Source organism: Leptonychotes weddellii, chromosome 12, assembly GCF_054177405.1.
Source record: "Leptonychotes weddellii isolate Sample4059 chromosome 12, ASM5417740v2, whole genome shotgun sequence".
In the NCBI taxonomy this organism is placed as follows: Eukaryota; Metazoa; Chordata; class Mammalia; order Carnivora; family Phocidae; genus Leptonychotes; species Leptonychotes weddellii.
Window position 1 is genome coordinate 59,541,829 of NC_138380.1, and position 25,147 is coordinate 59,566,975.

A 25,147-nucleotide genomic window follows, 5' to 3' on the forward strand; every position below is an offset into this window, starting at 1 on the left:
AGCTGGATGAAATGGATTATATTCAAATGAAAATATCGAACAAAATAGAAACTAAAAGAAACCAAGAGCCAAAGGGGTGCCTGGGTGGTGAACCTGGTTAAGCGTCCAAGTCTTGGTTTCTACTCAGGTCATGATTTCAAGGTCCTGAGATTTAGCCCCGTGTTGGGCTCCACTGGGATCCATGCTCAGTGCAGAGTGTACTTACAACTAGTTCTCCCTCCCCTTCTGCCCGTCCTCCCCGTGTGCGTGCACTCCCTCTAATAAATAAAAATAAAAATCTTAAAAAAATAAAAAGAAACTGGGGTGGCTGGGTGGCTCAGTTGGTTAAGCGGCTGCCTTCAGCTCAGGTCATGATCTCAGGGTTCTGGGATCGAGCCCCGCGTCGGGCTCCCCGCCAAGTGGGGAGTCCGCTGCTCCCTCTCCCTCTGCCTGCCGCTCTGCCTACTTGTACTCTCTCTCTCTCTGTTAAATAAATAAATAAAAATCTTTAGCAAAAAAGGAAAAAAGAAAAAGAAACCAAGATCCATGGAAAAAATTGAGATTTTACTAAAGAGTTACAATCTGAAAACATACTAGTCTAGTTAGCTTCAAAGGTAAAATTTTTTCAGACTTAAGTAGCAGATAATTGGGATGGTATTTTCACCATTTGTGCCAGAGCACAAAGGAAGGAAATCTTGCAAAATCTTTTTATGAAGCAAGTATAACACTAATCTAAGGATTAATTATGAAAAAGAAAAAAGTTCAGACCTCATTTCTGAATTCTGAAAACAAACATAAATATTAACACTTCATTTGCCGCTGTATATTTTATTCATTTATTTTTAAAATCTTTTTTTTAAGATTTTATTTATTTATTTGACAGAGAGAGACTTAGCGAGAGAGGGAACTCAAGCAGGGGGAGTGGGAGAGGGAGAAGCAGGCTTCCCGCTGAGCAGGGAGCCCCATGTGGGGCTCGATCCCAGGACCCCGGGATCATGACCTGAGCCGAAAGCAGATGCTTAACAACTGAGACACCCAGGTGCCCGCCATTGTATATTTTAAAAAGAGGACTCCATAAATAGCATTTATTCCATAAATGTAGTCATGACCAATTATTAAGTAATCTATTAAAGAAATTCACTATCTTACAGATTATGAGTCAAGATAACATACTCTTTTCAATGATGAAATATTTCACATGTAAAGAATCCCTTCCAATTTAAGAAGAAAAACAATTAGTAAAGTAAGTATGTTTGATGCTAGTCCTGTCAGAGTGAATGCACCAGCTCTTTAAGTTTATTGAGATATAACTGACATATAGCATTATATTAGCTTCAGATGTAAAACACGATACAATATTTGTATATGTTGTGAAGTGATCACCACAGTAAGCCTAGCTAACATGATCACCACTCATAGTTCCAGAAATTTTTTCTTGTAATGAGAACTTTTAAGATTCTCTTTCTTAGCAACTTTCAAATACACAATACGGGATTTGTAACTATAGTTGCCATGCTGTACATTACATCCCTAGACAAACTATTTTATAAATAATTTTATTTTCACCCATTTTGCCCACCCCCCCCCCAACTCCCAGCAACCATCAATCTGTTCTTTGTATATCTGAGCTTTTTTTTTTTAAGATTCCACATATAAGTGAGATTATATTTGATCATGTTTGTCTTTGTCTTTATTTCACTTAAATATAATGCTCTCAAGGTCCATTCATGTTGCTGCAAATGACAAGATTTCATTCTTTTTTATGGCTGAATAATATTCCATTGTATACACATAGCACAACTTCTTTATCTATCTGTTGATGATCATTTAGGTTGCTTCCACACCTTGGCTACTGTAAATAATGCTCCAATGAACGTGGGGGTGCATGTACCTTTTTAGGTTAGTGTTTTTGTCTTCTTTGGATAAATACCCAGAAATACAACTGCTGGATCATATGGTAGTTTTAATTTTTTGAGGAAACTCAAAAAACTTTTTCCATAGTGGCTGTGCCAATTTATATTCCCACCAACAATGCACAAGTATTTCCCTTTTTTCACATCCTGGCCAACACTTGTTGTCTCTTGTCTTTTTCGTAACAGTCATTTTGACAGGTATGAGGTGATATCTCACTGTAGTTTTGATTGTATTTCCCTGATCATTAGTGATGCTGAGCATCTTTTCATATTCCTTCTGGTCATCTAAATGTCTTCTTTGGAAAAATGTGTATTCAGATCTTCTATCCATTTTTAACTGGATTGTTTGTTCTTTTGCCATTGAATTATAGGAGTTCTTTGCTATTTTGGATATAATTTGTAAATATTTTCTCCTGTTCAGTAGGATGCCTTTTCATTTTGTTTATGGTTTCCTTTGCTATGCAGAAGCTTTTTAGTCTGATGTAGTCCCACTTGTTTATTTTTGCCTTTGTTGCCTTTGCTTTTAATATCAAATCCAAAAAATCATCACCAAGACCTATGTCAAGGAGCTTTGTTTTCTTCTAGAATTTTTTATGGTTTCAGGTCTTACATTCAAGTCATTAGTCCATCTGAGTTAAATTTTGTGTATAATATATGATAGTGGTCTAGTTTTCCCAACATCATTTATTGAGGAGACTTGTCCTGTCCCCATTGTATATTCTCTCCTTTGTGATAAATTGATGATATATGCACGGGTTTATTTCTGGGCTCTCTATTCTGTTCCATTGATTTATGTGTCTGTCTTTATACCAGTAACACACTATTTTGATTATAATAGCATTGTAATATAGTTTGAAATAAGGATTTCATGATGTCTCCAGCTTTGTTCTTTCACAAGATGCTTTAGCTATTGAGGGCCTTTTGTGGTCCAATATAAATTTTAGGATTGTTTGTTCTATTTCTGTGAAAAATGCCACCAGAATTTTGACAGGGATTACACTCAATCTGTAGACTGCTTTGGGTAGTATGAACATTTTAACAATATTAATTCTTCTAATCCATAAGCATGGAATAGCTATTTATCTGTGTCTTCATCAATTTCTTTAGTCAATGTCATACAGTTCAGTGTACAGGTCTTTCACCTCCTTGGTTAGATTATTTCCTACATATTTTATTCTCTTGATGCAACTGTAAATGGGATTTTCTTAATATGTCTTTCTGATACATTATTAGTGTAAAGAAACACAACAAATTTCTGTATATTTATCTTGTATCCTGCAACTTCATACTGAATTCATTTATTACTTCTACCAGTCTTTTGGAGTTTTCAGGGTCTTCTATATATAGCATCATATTATCTGCAAATAGTGAGTGTTACTTCTTCCTTTCCAATTTGGAAGCCTTTTATTTCTTTTTCTTGCCTAAGTGCTCTGGCTAAGACGTCCAATACTATGTGGGAGAGAGAGTGGGCATCCTTATTTTTTTCCTGATGTTAAAGAAAAAGCTTTCAGCTTTTCACCATTGAGTATGATGTTAGCTATGGGGTTGTCACAGATGGCCTTTATTCTCTCTCTATACTCTAATCATTCTCTCTATACTCATTTTTTTGAAATTTTTTTTATCACGAATGTTGAATTCTGTCCAGTGCTTTTTCTGCTTCTACTGAGAAGATCTAATAATTTTTATCCTTCATTTTGTTAATGTGGTGTATCACATTGAACAATTTGCAGGTGTCAAACCATCCTTGCATCCCTGGAATAAATCCCACTGATCATGGTGTATGATCCTTTTAATGTATTGTTGAATTAGGTTTGCTAATATTTTGTTGAGGTTTTTTGCATCTAAATTCATCAGGGATGTTGGCCTATAATCTTCTTTTGTGGTGTCCTTATCTGGTTTTGGTGCACCAGCTCTTTAAAGCTTCTTCCCATAGTAAGTCTCATGGCCAAACTTAACTTTAAGTGGGCAGAGAAGTAAAATTCTACCATGTGCCATGGAGAGAGAATGTATATATTTGTGAAAAGCCCTCATCGCTACCATACCTGGGAATTCATAAGAAACACCCTTTCTTATTGCTCGAAACTATTTTTACTGTTTGACCACTTTATAAAAACTATATGCATTATTTTCTCATTTAAAAACATGCTCACATTCAGAATTTTAAATCTGTCCAGAGATGAAGTTTAAACGATATGGTGAAAACTGAGAATAAATACTATTGTCTGATTACTGTAACCTTAACTGCAAGTTCAATTTTAAGAGTTGACAATAATTTTTTGTTTAAAAAAAGGTTGTATCTGCACAGCTAATGTATTAAAGTAATATTAAATTCCACAAATGGGTTTTTAGTTTTTATTTCTATTAAGCTACACAGATTATTCTAATAAGCTGGCAATGATCCATGTCTTCACTGGCCTTAAACATGTGAACATGTCTCTTTTAGTCCTCAGAATAAATGCATGATTCTGCAAATTGGGTATTGTTAACTTCAGTTTATAGAAAAGGAAAGTGAAGTTTGGACCACATGACAGTTAATTCAGTGGGCCATGATTATTTTCCCAACACATTATTTAAAAAACTGCAAACATGGGGCGCCTGGGTGGCTCAGTTGGTTAAGCGACTGCCTTCGGCTCAGGTCATGATCCTGGAGTCCCTGGATCAAGTCCTGCATCGGGCTCCCTGCTCGGCAGGGAGTCTGCTTCTCCCTCTGACCCTCCCCCCTCTCATGTGCTCGCTCTCTCTCATTCTCTCTCTCTCAAATAAATAAAATCTTTAAAAAAAAAAAAAAACTGCAAACATAACCCAGTTTACTGAAAAAAAAAAAACAAAAACAATAACAAAAAACTGCTTAGTGAGCACTCATAAAGTCAACAGAGTCTATATGTAACACTTTGCTTTATTTGCTTCATCATATATCTACCTATCCATCAACTGATCTTATTTTTTTTTTTTTTAAAGATTTTATTTATTTTTTTGACAGAGAGAGACACAGTCAGAGAGGGAACACAAGCAGGGGGAGTGGGAGAGGGAGAAGCAGGCTTCCCGCGGAGCAAGGAGCCCGATGTGGGACTCGATCCCGGGATCCCGGGATCATGACCTGAGCCGAAGGCAGACGCTTAACCGACTGAGCCACTCAGGCGCCCCTCAACTGATCTTATTTTTGATTCATTTCAAACTAGGCTGCAGACAGCAGTACACTTCACCCCTAAACAGAGTTCAATTATGTGTTTACTGCTCTATATTTTTGAAATTAAGTTATACAGTAAAATGCACAAGTGTATACTTGCATATGTTTTGACAAATGCATTCACCCACATAACCAAACCTCTATCAAGATATAAAAAACTTCCATTATCCCAGAAGGTTCTCTCATATTGGGCCTTGATTTGAACACATGATCCATCTCCAAAGTCCACAGTGTTTTCCACAACACTATGCTACTTCTTTCTAAAAGGTCCAGTGTGTAAGTATATTAAACATTAAGAATTTTATTCCTAACCTTCAATAATTAAAGTAGTTGAAATATGGAAATATGAAAGGAAGAAAATACTAGAGACATCCTCCACCAAAACCAGACAGTCTCAATATTTAATATCTGTAGTAAACAGATTGTACTACACTCCCTCCATTGACTTCCCCTAAATAAACAAAAACTTCTACTTGCCTCCCTAAGAGCTCAAGAGTTAATCCAAGAAGAATGGATGTGACAAAAAAAAAAAAAAATTCATATGTTCATCTCTTGTATCTTTAATTAAACCAACAGAGGCTTGGGGGCAAGACCATTTCTTATGCTTCTGAAGCAAGCAAGGTTAAGTGCCATATGCTTTAACGGTTACTATGAGAAGCAGTGGGGAATTGGAGAAAAAGCCAAAGCTTTGGAATCAGCCAAATCTGGGTTCAAATCTCTTCATTTATTAGCTATCTTAACAAACTACCTAACTTCTCCATGCCTCAGTATCTCATCTGTAAAATGAGGCCTATGTTTTACCTTCCTTTCAGTGTCCTTTCTCAAATAAATGATCTACAGGGAGATCCAGGCAGACCTCTGCCCTGGACCTCAAGTTTTAGGGGGAACTGCTCTGGCCCTCTTCTAGTCACACCCCTCCTCACAGGTGAAGAGACCATGGGTCCAAAAGAACATACACACCATGAACCCACACCTCTGCCACAGCCTATGCCCTGGGTAATCTAGACCCAGCAATTCCTTTGCCTAAACAGAGTAGCCTTGCCTCCAAGGTCTGAAAGAACCTATTCCCTGGGTCTCACTTGCTCAAGGAATATGAATGAATCATGGATTTGATGACTGGGGGGTTGAAACATTCGTGTGAAGCCATGTGAAGAGAATGCTGTGTGGGGTAGGAAGAGATATGGGTTTAGGCTCAGAAGGTGGGATGGGCTCAACACATGCAGACACATTCTGGCATGTAAGTCTGAAGAATCCAACTTCTTAGTTCAAACCTGAAGTTCAAGGTCCATATGAAGGCTGAGAATGATGGACAAACTAACCTGTGTTAGAAACCTGGCTCCAACACTTTCTAGATTTATGATCCTGAGTTTTTGCTTCCCCATCTGTGTCATCTTATAACATTCTTGTGAGAATTAAATGAAACTCAGGATATAAAACACACAGCACATGATCCATAGTCAATAAATGTTAACCCCCTGCCTCCTTTTCCTGTTGCTTCCAGGTGAATACATTAGTTTTCTCTCTTTCCCTCTGTGCATTTCCAAAGACTAAGTCCTTGGTCTCTTGACCTTTCTTTATGTTCCATGTCTACACTTTATCACACTTGTGAACCCAACTCCTCCAGAAAGGTGGTCCTGAATTGTCTGTGTCCATTTCTAAGTGTCCAGGCCTACATCTCTAAGTTTTACTAGTTATTTCTACTTGAGAATCCCACTGCCTACCAAATCAAACTGATCCTTTTCCTCACAAAGTGAAGAATGGAAAGCAAAAGACCAGGGAGAGCATAAAATACTACAAAGACAAAATTGATAGGATGAATGATAAAGAAGCTGATTTCATGGTTTCAAGCTTGTCTGAGAAAATTACAAAAATTGAGAAGATTCTCATAAATCATGTCCAAAATTTTCTCCCTTTTTCCTTCAGACATGAAGCTCTAATCCTTCCATTTCCCTAACCCATGAAGCCCAAAATCTTCTCATTCCTTTGGATTCTCTCACATTTAAGTGCTCTGTTCATCAAACATCTAATTATATACTATCTCCTATTACTGATTTTCATAAATTTACATCCTATCTTCCTAACTATGCTGCAAGTTCTTTAAGGCCAACAACCATCTCTTATATTTTTAGTGTTCTTCATAATGCTGATTGACTACTATTATGAAGATATGGTCAAGAACTCAGAAATCATAGGGCGCCTGGGTGGCTCAGTCGGTTAAGCGACTGCCTTCGGCTCAGGTCATGATCCCAGGGTCCTGGGATCGAGTCCCACATCGGGCTCCCTGCTCTGCGTGGAGCCTGCTTCTCCCTCTCCCACTCCCCCTGCTTGTGTTCCCTCTCTCGCTGTGTCTCTCTCTGTCAAATAAATAAATAAAATCTTTAAAAAAAAAAAAAAAAGAACTCAGAAATCATAAATTAAGATGTTTTCAGATTTTTCCCTGACTTGGAAGGAAAAGCTTCTCAAATCAAAAAGGCTGGGGAACCTTCCACACATAGAAAAAGTGTGACAAACCATGTGTTAATACTTTATAAATTAGGGCGCCTGGGTGGCTCAGTTGGTTAAGCGACTGCCTTCAGCTCAGGTCATGATCCTGGAGTCCCTGGATCGAGTCCCACATCGGGCTCCCTGCTCGGCAGGGAGTCTGCTTCTCCCTCTGACCCTCCCCCCTCTCATGTGCTCTCTCTCATTCTCTCTCTCTCAAATAAATAAATAAAAATCTTTAAAAAAAAAATACTTTGTAAATTATTTCCAAGAACTGTGTAAACTTTTCTCCAAAGATTATTTCTATTTTCTCATATAGATACTAGTTATTAATTTGTTAAGCAATTCTTAAAACTATGTCTCAAAAACTGTGTACTACAGACTGATGTGCTACTTATTAAATTTTAAATACTTTTAAAACTTTTAAAACCCAAATGACAAAAAACAATTAGTCTAAAGTTTATTTTTTTTTATTTTTATTTTTTTAAAGATTTTATTTATTTATTTGAGAGAGAATGAGAGAGAGCACATGAGAGGGGGGAGGGTCAGAGGGAGAAGCAGACTCCCTGCCGAGTAGGGAGCCCGATGTGGGACTCGATCCAGGGACTCCAGGATCATGACCTGAGCCGAAGGCAGTCGCTTAACCAACTGAGCCACCCAGGCGCCCAAGTCTAAAGTTTATTAAAAGAAATGGCTTCCGGGGTGCCTGGGTGGCTCAGTTGTTGAGCGTCTGCCTTCGGCTCAGGTCACACAATCTCAGGGTCCTGGGATCGAGCCCTGCATCAGGCTCCCTGCTCCACGGGAAGCCTGTTACTCCCTCTCTCACTCCCCCTGCTTGTGTTCCCTCTCTCACTGTGTCTCTGTCAAATAAATAAAATCTTTAAAAAAAATAAATAAATAAATGGCTTCCTTCTTTGGTTGAATACACAATATTTCAAATTTGGAAAAATTTAATGAAATTACATTTTCTTTAATGTGATCAAAACAGAAGAACTGCAGGATAATAAAGCTGATTTTGATTTGCTCTTTTTACCTGAGTAGCTTTATCTTTCATGCACGAAGGGTAATGAACATGAGGATCCCGTGGCCACTGTCCTGTGAGGTAAGGTCCTGTTATCGTGTCCAAAGAAGAGGTTCGTCTGATTGTACTAGAGTTTCGAACTTGCTGAGCTTTTGGCCTGTCCACTATAAAAAGTGAAAAAAAAAATGAGATTAGTCACTGACAAATTACATAAAATTTAAAATTATTTAAACTTCATAGCTTAAAGAGAATGTTGATTTTCCCTAAATATGTATTTACCCTAACAGCTCTCTTATATGACCTGATGAAATGTATACACCCTCTCTGAAGGAAAATATGTTCACATATTAAATCTTGCATATCCTTCCAGGGCTGTTACAGATGCTATGAAGCCCACCCATTTTAGAGACCTATTCTAAAATCTACCGATCATCTTCACTGCCATTACTTTAATTAAGACTCTCCCATGTCTCACCCGGACTGCCAGTTTCCTAACTGCTATCTCTGCATCCATCTCAATTAAATCTTACAGGGCTACCTCCCAACACCACCAAAAGAACATTTCCATGGTTAATCATTGTCTTTAACTTAGAGCCTGTACTTTTCACAATTTGGCTCCCATAGACCTCAGTGTTTAATGTCTTGCTACTCCTCTAGAAATCCACGTTACCTACAAAGTGCCAAATGAACTAATTGCAGTTTCCCAAATGTAAAACACTCCCTTGCCTGCCTCTATACATTCTATTATTTAATGAGCCTCGAACGCTTTCCTTCTTTGTTAAGTTGACAAACTCTTATCTCCCTGACCGGCTCAGGTGTCACACCAACTCTGTGAAACCTCTCCCAGGGCTTTTCTTTCTCCATCTCTGTCTTTAGTTTAAGATACATGTGTCCAGCTCTGCTTGCATGGAACCTTAAGTTTGTCTTTCTCCCCAACCAGAACATAAGTTTAAAAGTCTCTACAAACTGAAAAGGAGCCAATGCTCAATACTTATTTGATCAATTTATTCACAGCTACACAAAAATAATGGGTATAAAGAACTCTATATTTTAATTCAATTTCCTCATTTATGTATGAAGAATCTGAAGCCCAGAGGGATAAAACTGAATTGTCCAATGAAAGAGAACTGCTAACAGGAGACAGAGGTAAAAAGGAAGCAAGATCTCCAGACATTCTATACCATTCAATCAATCTACTGTAACAATCTACTTCTCTCCATTTGGATACTGTAAGTACCTCTGTTGAAAATTAAAATGATCATAATGAACTCTGTAGTTTCTTTACAAAGAAATTATAGAGGGTTTTTCATATATACATCCCCACTAATTTACCATCGATGTGCTTTCCTATAATAAAATCCCTTGAATTACAAGCTCCAAGGCTCAGAGTCTTATTCAGGGTTATAGCTCACATCGAACTAAAATGCCCTGCACATTACAAACAGTCAAGAAACATTTGTTATTGAACGCTGTCCTTTAACTATCTTCCTGAAGCCAGAATACATAAGTAGCTTTCATCAGACAACAAAGCACAGCATACTTTGGTGTTACATTACTTACGTATCTTAAAACTGCAGTTTTGATTTCTTCTTTAACCCAAGAGAGTTAGAGAAGATATAAAAATTACAAATTTCCTCCCTATCTTTATTACTTAGCTCTAATTTCATTTCACCGTGGGCAGAGAATTGAGGATGACCTATTTCTATCTACTCTGCAATTACCTGAATTTTCTTTATGACCAAAACATGATCCATTTTTATAAACATTTCATGAGTCATGGAGAAGATATATTTTCTGTTTTCAGAATATATAGCTCTTTGTCTTGTACATCAACTGAAATAAAAATATAGAATACAGGAATAATATAATTACCAGTGGATCTGTCACAGATTTAGAAGAGAACTCTCAAATTTCTAAACTACTATTGAGAACTAGTAATTCTCTTTCTTTCTTACAATTTATTTATTTATTTGAGAGAGAGAGAGCACGAGCACGGGGGGAGGAGCAGATGGAGAGGCTGACAAGCAGATTCCATGCTGAGCATGGAGCATGACACGGGGCTTGATACCAGGGACCCTGAGATCATGACCTGAGCTGAAATCAAGAGTCAGATGCTCAACCAACTGAGCCACCCACATGCCCCTCTTTCTTGCAATTTTTTATCATTTATATTTTAGTTCTATGTAATTTGACACATACTGATTCATGATGTCATCATCATGGTTTGCATACTTCACCATTATAATCTGTTCCATTTATCACTTTTTAAACTCTTTCAAATTAAACATTATGACCCCCTTCTCTCTCTATTATAATTTGCCTGGTATGCCTATTCTTTAATTTTCAATTTCTTTCAATCATTCTGTTTATGTATGTCTCTTGTATACAGTATATAAACTAGGCTTTTTGAAAAAAATACTTAGTATGCCTTATTGTAGAAAGTTAATTTATCCCACTTATGTTATTGCTATAATAAATTTAACTTGTCATGTAACTTTTTTCTTCCTATTTGTAATGCTTCCTTGCTACATGTCCTCTGTTTCACTGTTTTTTTTCTTCTCTCTTCTTGTCATAGCTAGTATCTATGCAGACTGTTTATAGTAGTAGAAGTTATTTCTATTAATTCTTTCAAGTATTTTTTTTCTGGCTATAAAAGCAATACCCACAAATATTAGCAACTCTGGGAAACATGTCTCTCATAATCTAATTTATAATAATTTGTTTAAAATTTTTAGAAGTTACTTTATATTCCCTCCACCAGGAGGACACAAAAGACAAAAACAGATTATCCCTTTAAAAAAACCAACATTTATAGCAGTACACTACTAAATTAAAAAAAAAAAAAAGGTCCTACATAAAGGTCAGCTATAACCAGGAAAAGAAGAACCATTAGATGTGAAAAACCCGTGCCTACACTTAAATTGCTCCAAACTATTAAAATGTTGTATGTACTCTACTTACAGCTATTAAAACTTCGCCTAACTTGGAAAACAAACTATTGGGTCCATTTTAATATTTTATAATGAAGAATCTATATAAATAGGCCTCTTAGTCTGTATATTTTAATTTATATTTAGTAACTCTTACTATTTAATCACTGGACTTTTGCCTATCACTCTCAAAAGATCACATGTTCTCCTCTTAGTATCCATTCTATATGATTAGCTACTTTGTCAGAACTGTGGTCTTCAAGCCATTTTGACTAAGTACTCCTATTGGTAAATAGGTAAGCATGTAGCAACATGTGTAGTCATTTATTTATAAATGTGGTATGTACTAAATTACTAATATGCTAAATATTATAAAACAGACAAAACATACATGATATGGAATAAAAAATTAAAATATACATGTATAAAAAACAAATTATGTTTTCTCCTTGTATCTCAATAGATGGTCTCACTCACTTTAATGGACTGAAACTGGGTGCTAGACTCAATGCATCAATTGGCCACTTAGCTCTAATTTCATGTTTTACTACCCTACTGCTTAATTGAGTTAGGAATGTGTAGATAAGCACCAGACATTACCAACACCAAAACAAACAAATAAACAGGTCTGCCTTAAAAAGAAAAAATAAGTTAGGACAACATAGTATCCATATCTTGTTACAAGATTTACTCTACCAGTCATCATTTTTTTAGGAAATTAAAGTATATGAGGCAAATATTCTTGAAAGGTCTTATTTCAATCATATTCTTTAAAATAAAGATTCTCACCACAGCTCACAACCAGGAAAATTTCAAAGACATGGTATTATTAATTTCCACATTTTTTGAAGCGTAAAAATTCAGAATAGGTTTGAAAATTGGCAAGGAGAGCTTCTTCCAGGATATGATTAGTCATAATAACCCCATCTATCAAATATCACGAAAGCCTCAGATTTAACAAAAGGTCGATCATAAACGATGCAATTCTATTCCAACAAGATGACCTGTTACTATTATCCAAACTATCATGGCAATGAGTTAGTCTTTAACTGTCTCAACATCTAAGCCCTGATTCTCACAAATTTTTGTTTATTTATTTCATGGTATCATCTCCTACCAATTCAGGTTTTACAATGTAGTGCAATAAGGAAAATCAACACTGGTTTTACATAATTTATATACTCAACACAACAAATTGTTTATTTCATGATTACAGTTGTGATTAAAATATGTATTTAGTTTTGAATCGGGTAATCACAGTATTTCTCTAATAAATACAAAATTACCTCAATTCAAGTTAGATCAAACAAGAGGACACCTTATGAGCTAGAAACAAGCATTACTATAGACAATCTTTGAATTAACTTACAAGAGCTTGAATAACTTAATAGAATTGCTAAAATAAATATTGAATTATACTTATGTAAAGTATGAAAGAAAATCAATTAAATAAATACTATCATTACTTAAGGTAAAAAGGCATCAGAAAAACAGTACCTTCATAAGTGGTGAAACCAGGTAATCATTATTACTAAAGAAAACTTGCTAAATGTCTACCATATGGAAAGTACTGTTACATGTACCAAGGGAAATTACAAAATAAGTTTCAGACTCTCTTCAAGGAGTTTATATACTGGTTGAGGGAGATATGATACATATAATTAAACCATAATATAATGCAGTATATGCACAGCAAGTGCACACCAATGAAGGACAGGAAGGCAAAAAGGCAAAAAATAAATTACTCAGCAGGTAGCAAGAATATAGCTCTCCAATACACCAAAGGAGTAGTAAGAGTTTTTGCCATGCTACTTACCAGTCCTGTTGCTAATACCCTTACTTAAATATTTGAGGATAAAATACAGAATAATTAACTTCAGCAAAAAAAAAAAAAAAGGAAAAAAATAATCACATCCATTTCCAGTACTATCATCCTTATATCAGAACCAGAAAATGACTGTTGATAGCAACAATCTGTAGAAAGTCTTCCTCATTACATTCATCTACAGGTTGCACTTTCCAGCCCTTCTTTGCCTCCCTGAATAGAAAGCCACATGGCAGGAGCAGTTGGTAGGCCTGGGGCTCCTCAGGGACCTACTGAGGATTGTACAAAATAATTCTTGCTCTCTAACAACTGGAAATTCAACTTTAAAGTAATAATAATGAAATAGGTTTAAAGGCAAGAAGCTATATATTAGGTAACCCTAATAGCATTTGAATTTGTATAGCAAACTAAGCACTGTTTAAAATAGGCAAAACCTGCCAGAGTAATGTAACATGATGTCAAATTAATTAATTAATTTGTTACCAACAATTTTTACTTTAGTGGCAATGCCTGAGGATTGGCTGGTTAGTGAGTTTGGAAATCTCATGACTTAAGAAGCTAATCTGCAGTGGAAAACAAAGTAAAACTTCCACAAGTTAAAAAAAAAAAAGTTATTGGATATTGGAAACTTAAAGAACTTCAGCTACAGAATCATATGAAACAAGCCACCACATCTTCCAAACTAACCTTACTAAGTGGCAAAGATGATATATTTTTGAGTGCCATAATGTAGCCACACAGAATGTAAACCAACACGCAAAATAAAAAAGTGCTCATATTCTTTCTGGGGCTATTAAAACACTCCAACCTTTTTCGAACTACATTCAATCTACATAAGCAAGTAAAAATTGTCAGTCCTCTGTGTTTAACTCTCAATTGATGAATATTTGCCAAAGCTTTCCATTTACACTTATTACACAAAGCACATCTAAACTTAAAGCATTTAAATAACTATTTAAAACTTTTTTGAAAAAGAGCTATTACTCCTTCAACCATTGTGTAACGACAATAATTCCATGAAACTTAGCCGTTATAATACCATGAATTAACTGCTTCTTACTTTGTTCAAAATCCATCATGGATTACAATCATAAAGAATCTTCAAACCATGCAATGGAGCAAAATGCTTACGACAACTAAGTATTAATCCAATTTTTCCAGTTGTCTGTATCACAGAACTCATAATAACTAGTTTTTAAAATGTCCCATTAACACTGCTAGCCAACAGTATCAAAGCATAATGATATTTTGTCTTAAATTTAAGCTTCTGACATGTGTAAAATCTTTTTATCATTTAAGTTACCATAGTAAAAATAATCATGTTTATCACTTAACCCTGTTAACATTCAAAATGAAAACAGTCATTAAGTCCCATTTATGCATGTGTGTGTGTATGTATATGCCTTAAATTACCTAGTATTGATTAGAACAATGTTAAAAAATGTTTTAAAAAACTGGCAATGCTTTTTAGCCACTACAACGTTAACAGCTGGGCCTGTCTGAGAAGTAAAAGAAGCAGTTTTTTAGTATTTCATCTAGAAATGAGATCTTGGGAGATCCCAGAATATAAAGACATAAGACCCGCAGGCAATTCAATGGTGGACTAAGCGATAGAACTCAAGGATGGGATCCTATATGGCTTTCTGTATAAGGAGCACCAGGCAGCTTGTTAAAAACTCAAGTTACCAGGCCACACTCCCAGAAGTTATAGGGTGGAACCAGGTATCAACATATTTTTTTATTTTATTTTTTTTTTTTTTAAAAGATTTTATTTTTATTTATTTGACACAGAGAGAGAGATAGTGAGAGAGAGAGCACAAGCAGGGGGAGTGGGAGAGGGAGAAGCAGGCTCCCCACTGAGCAGAGAGCCTGACGCGGGGCTCGATCCCAGGACCCTGGGATTATGGCCTGAGCCGAAGGCAGCCGCTTAACTGACTGAGCCACCCAGGTGCCCTCAACATATTTTTTTAAACCAAACTAGACTGATTCAGATGCATCATAAGGGTTAGGAAACACAGAAGTCCTAAAGCAATGCTTCTCAAAGTGTAAGACTTATTAAATATGCTCATTTCTGTGCCCTATTTCTTATCAACCATGTGAGACTCTCTGGTAGTGGATCAAGAAATCTGAATTTTTAATAAGCATCTCAGGTGACTCTTAATGCTACTAAAAGCTTAAGAACCTATGTCTGAAGGATTGGTACTAGACCCTTTGGAATTGTAGGTGCTCAAAAATAAAATCCTTTTATGACAATAACTTACTCCCATTTAAAGGCACTGAAAGTTTGACTACATATACCTAAGGAAATATCCTGCTGCAAAAATATCACCCAATTCTTTGAAATCAGCTCCCAGCAGCTAAACTTCTAGAATCTAATACTTTTTATTTTTATTTATTTTTCTTAGAGAGAGAGAAAGAGTGGGTATGAGTGGTGGGGTGGGGGAGAGGCAGAGGGGTGAGAGAGAGAACCTCAAGGAGGGAGCCCAGGGCTCAATCTCACAACTCTGAGATCATAACCTTAGCTGAAATGAAGAGTCTGATGCTTAACCAACTGAGACACCCAGGCACCCCTAGAATCTAATAAATTTAAACACTCATCATCTCCTTCAAAAGGTCACTTTCTAAACGTAGTGCCAGCCATGACATAAGAACCTTCAAATTTTAATACAGAGCATTCTAGGCAGAATGCTTAGGGGCACCAGAAAGATGAGATAACAAAGTTCAATATAGCTTCTTTTGGACAGAGACCTTCCCACCCAAACAGGGCATTTTGCATGCAAATAAAAGTTAAGTACAATAAAATCTACTTCCTAAAAAATATGAGGAAGTCTGAAAAAATATATTAAGTAGGTTCCCTTATAAAAGGAAAGTGCAAAAGCAAAATTAAATCAAATATATAAGCAGAGTAAAATTAAATGTTAATAATTAATTTGATTAAAGCATCTAGGCCTGAGTTTATTAAACAACCTTTACCAGAAAATCAATGAGCTTTTCATGATGTCTAACTTAACTCATTCATATTACAATTTCAATCTTCATCATTGAAATCAAAGTAACAAATTAAGAGCCAAGACTGAAGACATTAAATTGTCTTTTTCAACTTGAAATGATACAGTTTCTGATCTAGTGGAGATCAAGAACAACCATAAATAAATACAGGCTGGAAATATTCTTCCTACTGGCTCACTGAGGTTAACCATAATTTTGCTAAAGATCTGTTATCAGAGGTTTGCTTCAGTATTTCTGTAATAAGACCTCTTCCTTGAGAGTTATAGTTTTAAATTATTATCACTGTCAAAGAGTTTCTCCTTGACCAAACTTTAGTCAGGCTCCTCTGAATGATTCTCAAGTAGGCCCTAACTTTTGGGCTTCCATGTTTATCTCTGCACTGTCCAATTTTAGAAAGAATCCCCCATCCTCATTTTCTGATCACCCTTCATATCTGATCAGGTTTCTCAACCTCCACCACCCCCCATGTGATATCTGATCACCCTGGCCTACCTTTAACAATAATCCTGTGAGGTCTGTTTAGCCAGAATCCCTCCTTACCCTTCCTCCATAGTAATTTTTCATCCACTAATACTCACCCGGCTCCTTGCCTAGAAATCCCTACTAATCCTTGTATTTTATATTTTTATAAATTTATAAATTTATAATTTTTTCCCTCCTTATCCTTCCTTTTATATTTTTATAAATTTATAAATTTATAATTTTTTTTCCCTCCTTATCCTTCCTCCATAGTAATTTTTCATCCACTAATACTCACCCTGCTCCTTGCCTAGAAATCCCTACTAATCCTTGTTGTATTCAGAGTTTGAGCCTAATCTCTCTCCCCCATTCCAAAACTCCATGGCAGTGGTCCCTACACTACATTCATTCAGACATGATAGTCTCTCTGAATGAAGTCTGGCTTACCTTTAACAAGTCTCATAAATAATTTTTTCTTTAACATCACTAACATTGAGTAATTTCCTCCTTACCTGACAGTTATAGAGAATGATTTTCAAAATAAATTAACTAAAAAAATTTTTAACTGTATAACCATTAAAAAATGTAGAAAGGAGACTAGTATACTTCTCTAGCCAATCTAACATACATTAATATTGGTCATCTAGTAGAATTATTACTAGGTTCAGTTTTCCAAAATCAGCATTGTCCAGGGACTTTACTAATGGCCTTTATGGGTCTTTCTTCCCTTACATATATATAAGAATATGAAAAAACATTGGCCACATAAAATCATGAAAATTACATAAATTTCAGATAAGAGAAAGGAAGGACACGAGATCTGAACATGCTATCGGAAATCAAACTAAAGGGCAAAAACTGAAACCCTCTTAGTGTGGGTAGATTCTGAAACACTAATCAACCAGACCTGGAATTCTGCCACGGAGGCAATCTAGAAAACATGCAGAAATGACCATATGGCTGCCCTGCAGAAATCTGGAAAGGAACCAATCAAGAAGTTGACAAGAGAAACAAACATGCTTCTGACCAAACGAAGCCTGACACAGCCTGTAACCTGAGGTCTGTCAAGAAAAACAGTTTTTAAAAAAATGTAGTCACACAGCCATTTAGGAATGACTCCCTGGGTTATAGCTCACTCAATCAAATTTGTGTCAAATGGCACATAAATTGAGATAAGACATTTGGAGAAAAGCCTTCAGCCTGTTTTCAAAGGAAACCCAAGAGAGTATCTTTTTGAATCAAGGTTATAAAAAAAACTTCACTAAGATCACCATAAAGCCTGGTGACAACAATGGAAGAATACACAACAAAGTAAGATGGAGCTCTGACATATGGAATACATCTACAAAGCAATTACACATATGACAGATAAGATGCTAAAGATGTTTGGGTTCATTTTTTTCTGGTGGCAAAATAATAGTCCTTTATTTTTTTATTATTTTTTAAAAAGATTTTATTTATTTGCCAGAGAAAGAGAGAGTGTGTGTGTGAGAGCACAAGCAGGGGGAGCAGCAGACAGAGGGAGAGGGAGAAGCAGGCTCCCGACTGAGCAGGGAGCCCGATGCAGAACTCAATCCCAGGACCCCCTGGGATCATGACCTGAGCTGAAGGCAGACGCTTAACCGACTGAGCCACCCAGGTGTCCCAAAGTAATAGTCCTTTAAAGAACCTTGGTGAAGTCATAATTAGTAGAAGGTTCATAAGCTTATGAACTTCCAATGAATTCAATTCATAGAGACTCCAAACATCTAAATCCATTATGACCAATGGGCTTAGACACTAAAGAAATAATCACAACATATTAGAAACTATAAAAGAACCAAAATAAGATGGTCAAAGGATGGAAAGTAATATTGTAATCGAAAGGAAAGCAAATATTCTGTAATCAGAAGAATGATTCCATAAAATTGCTCTTTAAAATTTTGTTTTAAAGAGCAAACTTCCAGCTAAAGCTTTGGTAAAGCTTAGAAAAAAAAAATTTTTTTGCATCATTAAAAATTTTATTTATTTACTTGTTAGAGAGAGAAAGAGAGCACAAGCAGGGGGAGCCTGAAAAGCAGGCTCCCCACTGAGCAGGGAGCCCAATGTGGGGCTCAATGCCAGGGTCCTGGCATCATGACCTGAGCCGAAGGCAGATGCTTAACTGACTGAGCCACCCAGGCTTCCCAACACTTGGAAAACTTTTAACCAAATGAGGTAGATTCACTATTATATCCCAATTTAAAAAGAGAAACAAACAAGTCCCTCTTTAATACCCGTCAACCATTTAACCCAATCCTCCCCCACTCCCATGCCCTCTCCAGTAATGCTTAGTTTGTTCTCTAGAGTTAAGAGTCTGTTTTCTGGTTTGCCTCTTTTTTTTTTTTTTTTTTTGGATGAACACTGGGTGTTGTATGTAAGTGATGAATCACTAAATTCTACACCTGAAACTAGTATTACATTGTTTGTTAACTAACTGGAATTTAAATAAAAACTTGGAAAATGAAAGGGAAAAAAAAGAAAAGAAATGTTATAAAGTGAAAAAAAAAAAAGGCTACAAAATGAATCATATTTTGACCACAGTGTAACAACCAATATTACTGATGAACCCTTGATTTTTAAAGTAGGGAAAAACTTCCCCCAAATTGTGATATATAACAAAGGCATTTTTCCTCAAAGTTTACCTTTTAATGAGGGAAAAGGAAGAAAGTCACAAAAAGAAAAAAATCCATCCATCTAGAAGAGAATACTACCAGCATTTTTTCAGCTACTTTTATTTGGAATGTATGTCTATAAATTCAGTAATTCTCTCTCTCTCTCTCTCTCACACACACACACACACACACAAACACACCCTCTCTATATATGTCCAGGAACAGTTTCACTTCATAATACTAACATCTTATTTTTTATTTTAGCATTATGGCAGGTTTCTAATATATGTTGCATTTTCTCTCCATTAGGTAGAGCAGTAAGTCAATATTCAAGACAGTTCTTCATATAAAAGTTATGTCAAAACATTCCAAAAGGAGAAAATATGGTAGCAGAAAAGATTTTAAAGCTCCCTGTGACAACAGAGCAACGAAACTAGCCAAACCAAAGACTCACGGACAGCATTTGCAACATAATAATGTCACAAAATAGCCCCACAAAAACTTCAAATATAAGTTAGTAGGGACAAAGATTCAGAAATTAACCATCATGTTTTCAGCATCTGTGTGAGAGGCAGCAGAAGGAAAGTATGCGGGCTTCTGAAGATCCTGAGAACAAAAGAACACCAATCACCAGAAGGTAAATGTAAAAGGCCAATCTGAGAACAGTAGCCAAACTTGGGAGGGGGTTCTACAGGAGTGCAAGGGGACACCAACTGAAGAAAGTCTGAAGTACTGGAACTCTATGACTAGTCTCAAACCTAACAAAAGCTGCTTCCAACACAGAGTCCAACACGAAAGAGAAAATTACCGTGAGTCTAAGCTAAACTGAACGTTACAGGGACAATACAAGCAAAGGGAAAACTGAGATAAAGTTGGGGAAGGTAGTCAAGGAGGGTGATAACAGAAGGAAGAGATTTTAAGTCATTTTATAAAAACGAGAAGTGAGAATACTAGAGTTCTGAGGCTAGAAAAGCTATCCTGAATGAGGTATCCCTCCTAAAAGTACAGGAAAATTCATTTCCCTTAAATTGTGAGCAAAAAAAAAAAAGCTAATTAATCCCACATAATTATACCATGAGGGAAAATGGCACAAGGAATAAATGATGGTCTATGGATAATGAAAACATGCAAGAAAAACATGCCCACATAGGATGAAAATTGTAAACCAGTAGGTCAAAACTAGCTAAAAAAAATTTTTTTAATGATAGAAGAAACGAAAAATCTCAGAATTAGAAAAATCAGAAGTGATGTGTTTGAGGGCAAGGAAGATAATAAAAAGAGAGGTGACCAAACTCAGGAAAGACTTAGAAACCTAAGAAAAATTTATTTCAGGAATGAAGACTAAATTACAAAAAGCACAATGGGCAATGCCTTAAAAGAAATAGAAATAGAACATGGAACACAAGACAAATTTTATACTTATCAAAAGATTTCAAGAGAAAATGATTAATATGTAACGTAAGCAAGATGGTCCAACATGTTTAATAGGAGTCCCTGAAGGAAACCAAAGCAACTAACCAAAAAATACAGAGGCACCTGGGTGGCTCAGTCAGTTGAGTGTCTGACTCTTTTGATTTTGGCTCAGGTCATGATCTCAGGATCATGAGATGGAGCCCCATGTCAGGCTCTGCGCTCAGTATGCTGTCTGCTTGAGATTCTCTCTCTCTCCCTCTCCCTCTGCCCCTCCTCTCCCCTCCCCTCCTGCGCTCTCTCTCAAAAAAGCAAAACAACAAAAACCTAAAAATCTCTAAAGTATATGTGTGTGTATACATATGTGTATGTGTATATATTTATTTATTTATCTTGAGAAAATTATCCAGAACAGCCTACATTGAACACATTTTAATAAAGCTAAAGTGACCTTCAAGTATTATAGGCACAGATTAAAAACTACAGCTGAGTTACTGCTACATAAAGTATGGAGAACACAAGGAATATTGTTCCAATGAGTTTTTCCTGAAGAATCTACCAAAGACTAAGCTTCATACAACCAACAGCTTGGAAAGGAATTAACATAAAAACTGCTAGGAGGTATGAACCATTCAGGTAGTAACTTTGAAAGGACAAGGGAGCAGCAAACTGCCTAATATTGCTAAGGCAAGTCTTCTATCACTACACAAAATAATGACCAGAGGAAATCTGAAATTCACAGTTATCCTCTTAGCATATTTGAATCTAAGACTATAAATTTACAGAATAGCTGCAAACCAAATGTGAGTTAATTAAGTTCCTTCTAGAACCAGATACATGTATTTTTAAAATTTTAATATTCTTCTAATATTGTGATTGTGGGGACTCCGAGAAAAATTGAAGCTAGCCTTAGAGAGGTACACTTTCTTCCTAGGTAGCCTGGTAAAGAAATGAGCTCTTGCCTAACCTAGAGGGGAAACTACCTGAAATGGAGCATCCACAGTCACTCCACTAATAGGATTTTTGCCTATCCTCTCCCTCTAGAGAGGGCAATCACAGATTCAAGTTTCCAAGTGTATCTTATGGAAGCCTGCAGCAAGAACCAGGAAGGGATCAACGGACAAGAGTTCCTTTTGTGGGAAAAGATAGAGTTCACCATGACAAATGGAATGGCAGGGCAATGGACTGAGGGGTTTGAAGAGTCATGTGGACAAGACAGGACGGAAACAAGCCTTGAAGAACACCTCTCCTTGCAAGGGGCTAAATCTAGAGGGGACAAAAATAACCAGGCTCTTTTCACACTATCCCGCCATCTACTGGGTATGTCAATAAAGAACGAAGAGTCTTAAAATAATTTTCAAGGCTGAGAAAGAATTGATTATGACTACTAACATTACGGGATCAAGGTCTTACCACCACTAAAAAAGGACAAATTATACCATGTAAAATGAGATCTTTAGAAATCTGTATGACAACTGTAGTTCCTCTGATTCTGGAAAAGCTTCTGAAAAAAAAAATTATCAAAAAAAAAAAAATTATCAGCATTCCGACCCCTTATTTGAATTAAGAATGAATATAACACAAAAAGCACTACAGTCTCCTAGACCGTTAAATATTTTTTCTCATGATATCTACACTGAATATTTCTAAGAATTCTAAATCCAAATCTATTTTAACATACAATTTATAAACAAAGGGAAGATTTAAGCACTTAAGTCTAAGCTATAAACACTTTGCTTAGGTAATAGTAACTATAGATTAGCTCATAATAGCATAATAATAGGTTAACTCCATGGTTAAATGTAGAAGTTAAGAGTAAAGGCCTAGAAAGAGAGTTAACTGCTTAATCTCAATGAGATATGACTGCCAGGAAAGCAAATTTATTGATGGTAGGCAAATGATAAATGGAAATCTATACCGGAATATGTGTGGATATCACTGATCTGCTTAATGAAAAAGAATCTAATAAATTAAACTTAGTCTATGAGCTGTATTTTCCCCCACATTGTGTCCCCCAGTCCAGCAATGGTGAATATGTCATTGACTGGAAATACACAACTAACTACACTTCTCTATAAACCCAGAACCAATAGGCTGAACAGAATGAAGGCTTCAGAAATAAGGAAACACAGATGTTTATTCTAGCATTTTCTTTCCTAAATATTGACACCAAAGAATCAAATATGTAGCTGTGAAGCAGTAGTTTATCCAAAATTGGATGCTTCATTAAAGTTGGAAATGGCCAAAAGCTGCAGGAAACATCCTGAAGGAAAATGTCTTATACAAATGACACCTTTGTCGAGGCTATGGAGTAAAACAGAACGTGGTAAAAAACCAGTTCTGTGTTTGCATACAGAACACCTTCCACCTCAACAATTCAACAAATATTGTGCATAAAAGGTTGCCAGGAAATGCTGCCAGGGACTGAGAGCAACTTAAGAAAAAATAAAACTACTAGTGGCATGACTAAGTGCAGGGGAAAAGTGTCATAAAATATTTTAGAATAGCATGATATTTTATTCCTCTAAAATAGCCATAGAACTGCCCACAGAACTGGCCATAATCTTTGTCAAAAATAGTCTATTGATACTGATTGAACTGTACTTCAGTAGGCACTGCCTAGGACCTACCAATGGAATAAAGTCACAAAGTTTCAGAGTTTATTATATTAGATCTGAATTATTTTTTCCCTGAAATGATGAAATAACAATGTTCAACCCAAGTGCCCAAGAACTGAGTGAACAAATATCAGACTATAGTTTTGGATACAGGCTGAATCATTAACAATCAATAACAATTCTATTCTATCTGAATAGAATAGCTGGGACATTTGGAATCAAAACCCTAACAAACATCTCCAGATATACTGGAAAGACTCATCTCAATGTGGGAGGAAAACCAACCCAGACGAAGCCAATTACACAAAGAAGGTGGGTCAGTGGATTTATATTTCCCATTTCTCTACGTTCCTTCCCTCTTTACCTCTGGTTAGAATTTTTTAAATCCTGGGGCGCCTGGGTGGCTCAGTCGGTTAAGTGTCTCACTCTTGATTTTGGCTCAGGTCATGATCTCATCGTCATGAGATTGAGCCCTGTGTTGGCTCAGCATGGGGTGTGGAGCCTGCTTAAGCTTCTCTCTCTCCCTCTGCCTCTCCCCTCCCTTGCTCCTGCACTCTCTCTCTCTAAAAAAAAAAGTGGGGGGGGCACCTGGGTGGCTCAGCCAGTTAAGCGTCTGCCTTCAGCTCAGGTCATGATCCCAGGGTCCTGGGTTCAAGCCCCGCGTTGGGCTCCCTGTACAGCGGGGAGTCTGCTTCTCCCTCTCCCTCTGCCTGCTGCTTCCCCTGCTTGTGCACGTGCTCTCTCTGTCAAATAAAAAAAAAAAAAAGAAGAAAAAGAAAAAGAATCTTTAAAATCCTTCCTATGTAGTGGTGAGATACAACAAGTACTGAACAATATATGTCTAAACATTATGAATAATGCAGTTAACTTATTTTTGATAGAGATATCAAGTCACTCACTTACCTTTCTCTCTTTCCACCTATATTTTAGCTATTGTACTTTCACTTAATAAAGAAAGAAAAACCCAATACCATTCACTAATCTGTTTAGTTTGTACCTAGTTCGTACTTAAATGATTAATGAAAGACTTATCTACCAGAGATTGATTCCATCCCACCAAAAGTAAGGCTTTTGTCTCTCTCTTTTTTTTTGGTTTCTCTAACACCTAGCACAAGAAACGTTTGCTGAACTTGTGGATATCATTTATCCATCTTCCCTTGGCCTTTATGAAATAAGTATTAAAAAACTGGAAATCACCTGGCATATATTCTGGACCTCCTTACTGAAGACTTTTTAGAAGAGCCTCAAATAGAGTAGCTCCATATTTCTTTTTAATATTCTATATGTGAGGCTCATCAAAAAAAAAAAATCATTGTGAATAAAGTACAAGATAGTGACAAACACTTGAATTCAGGTCCTACTGTCATCCTATTTTCCACATCTATTTTTATTTTTTATTTTTTTAAAGATTTTATTTATTTATTTGACAGAGAAAGACACAGTGAGAGAGGGAACACAAGCAGGGGGAATGGGAGAGGGAGAAGCAGACTCCCTGCCGAGCAGGGAGCCCGATGCGGGACTCGATCCAGGGACTCCAGGATCATGACCTGAGCCGAAGGCAGTCGCTTAACCAACTGAGCCACCCAGGCGCCCTTTCCACATCTATTTTTAAAAGACTAAAATTTCCATGCTCAGGTATTTCACAAACAGGTAATTAAAATAGGTTCATTCAGTACAAAACT

At 36.4% G+C, this 25,147-nt stretch overlaps 1 protein-coding gene across 3 annotated transcripts in view; it reads right to left on the bottom strand.

Moving 5' to 3' along the window:
- GLCCI1 (glucocorticoid induced 1) overlaps positions 1-25,147 on the bottom strand; it is a 107,408-nt gene that overhangs the window by 63,403 nt on the left and 18,858 nt on the right. For all 3 annotated transcript variants that reach the window (XM_081800487.1, XM_081800486.1, XM_081800488.1), the window contains exon 2: positions 8,594-8,745. In XM_081800487.1, the coding sequence (XP_081656613.1) occupies positions 8,594-8,745 (152 nt within the window). The remainder of the gene's footprint in view (positions 1-8,593; positions 8,746-25,147) is intronic.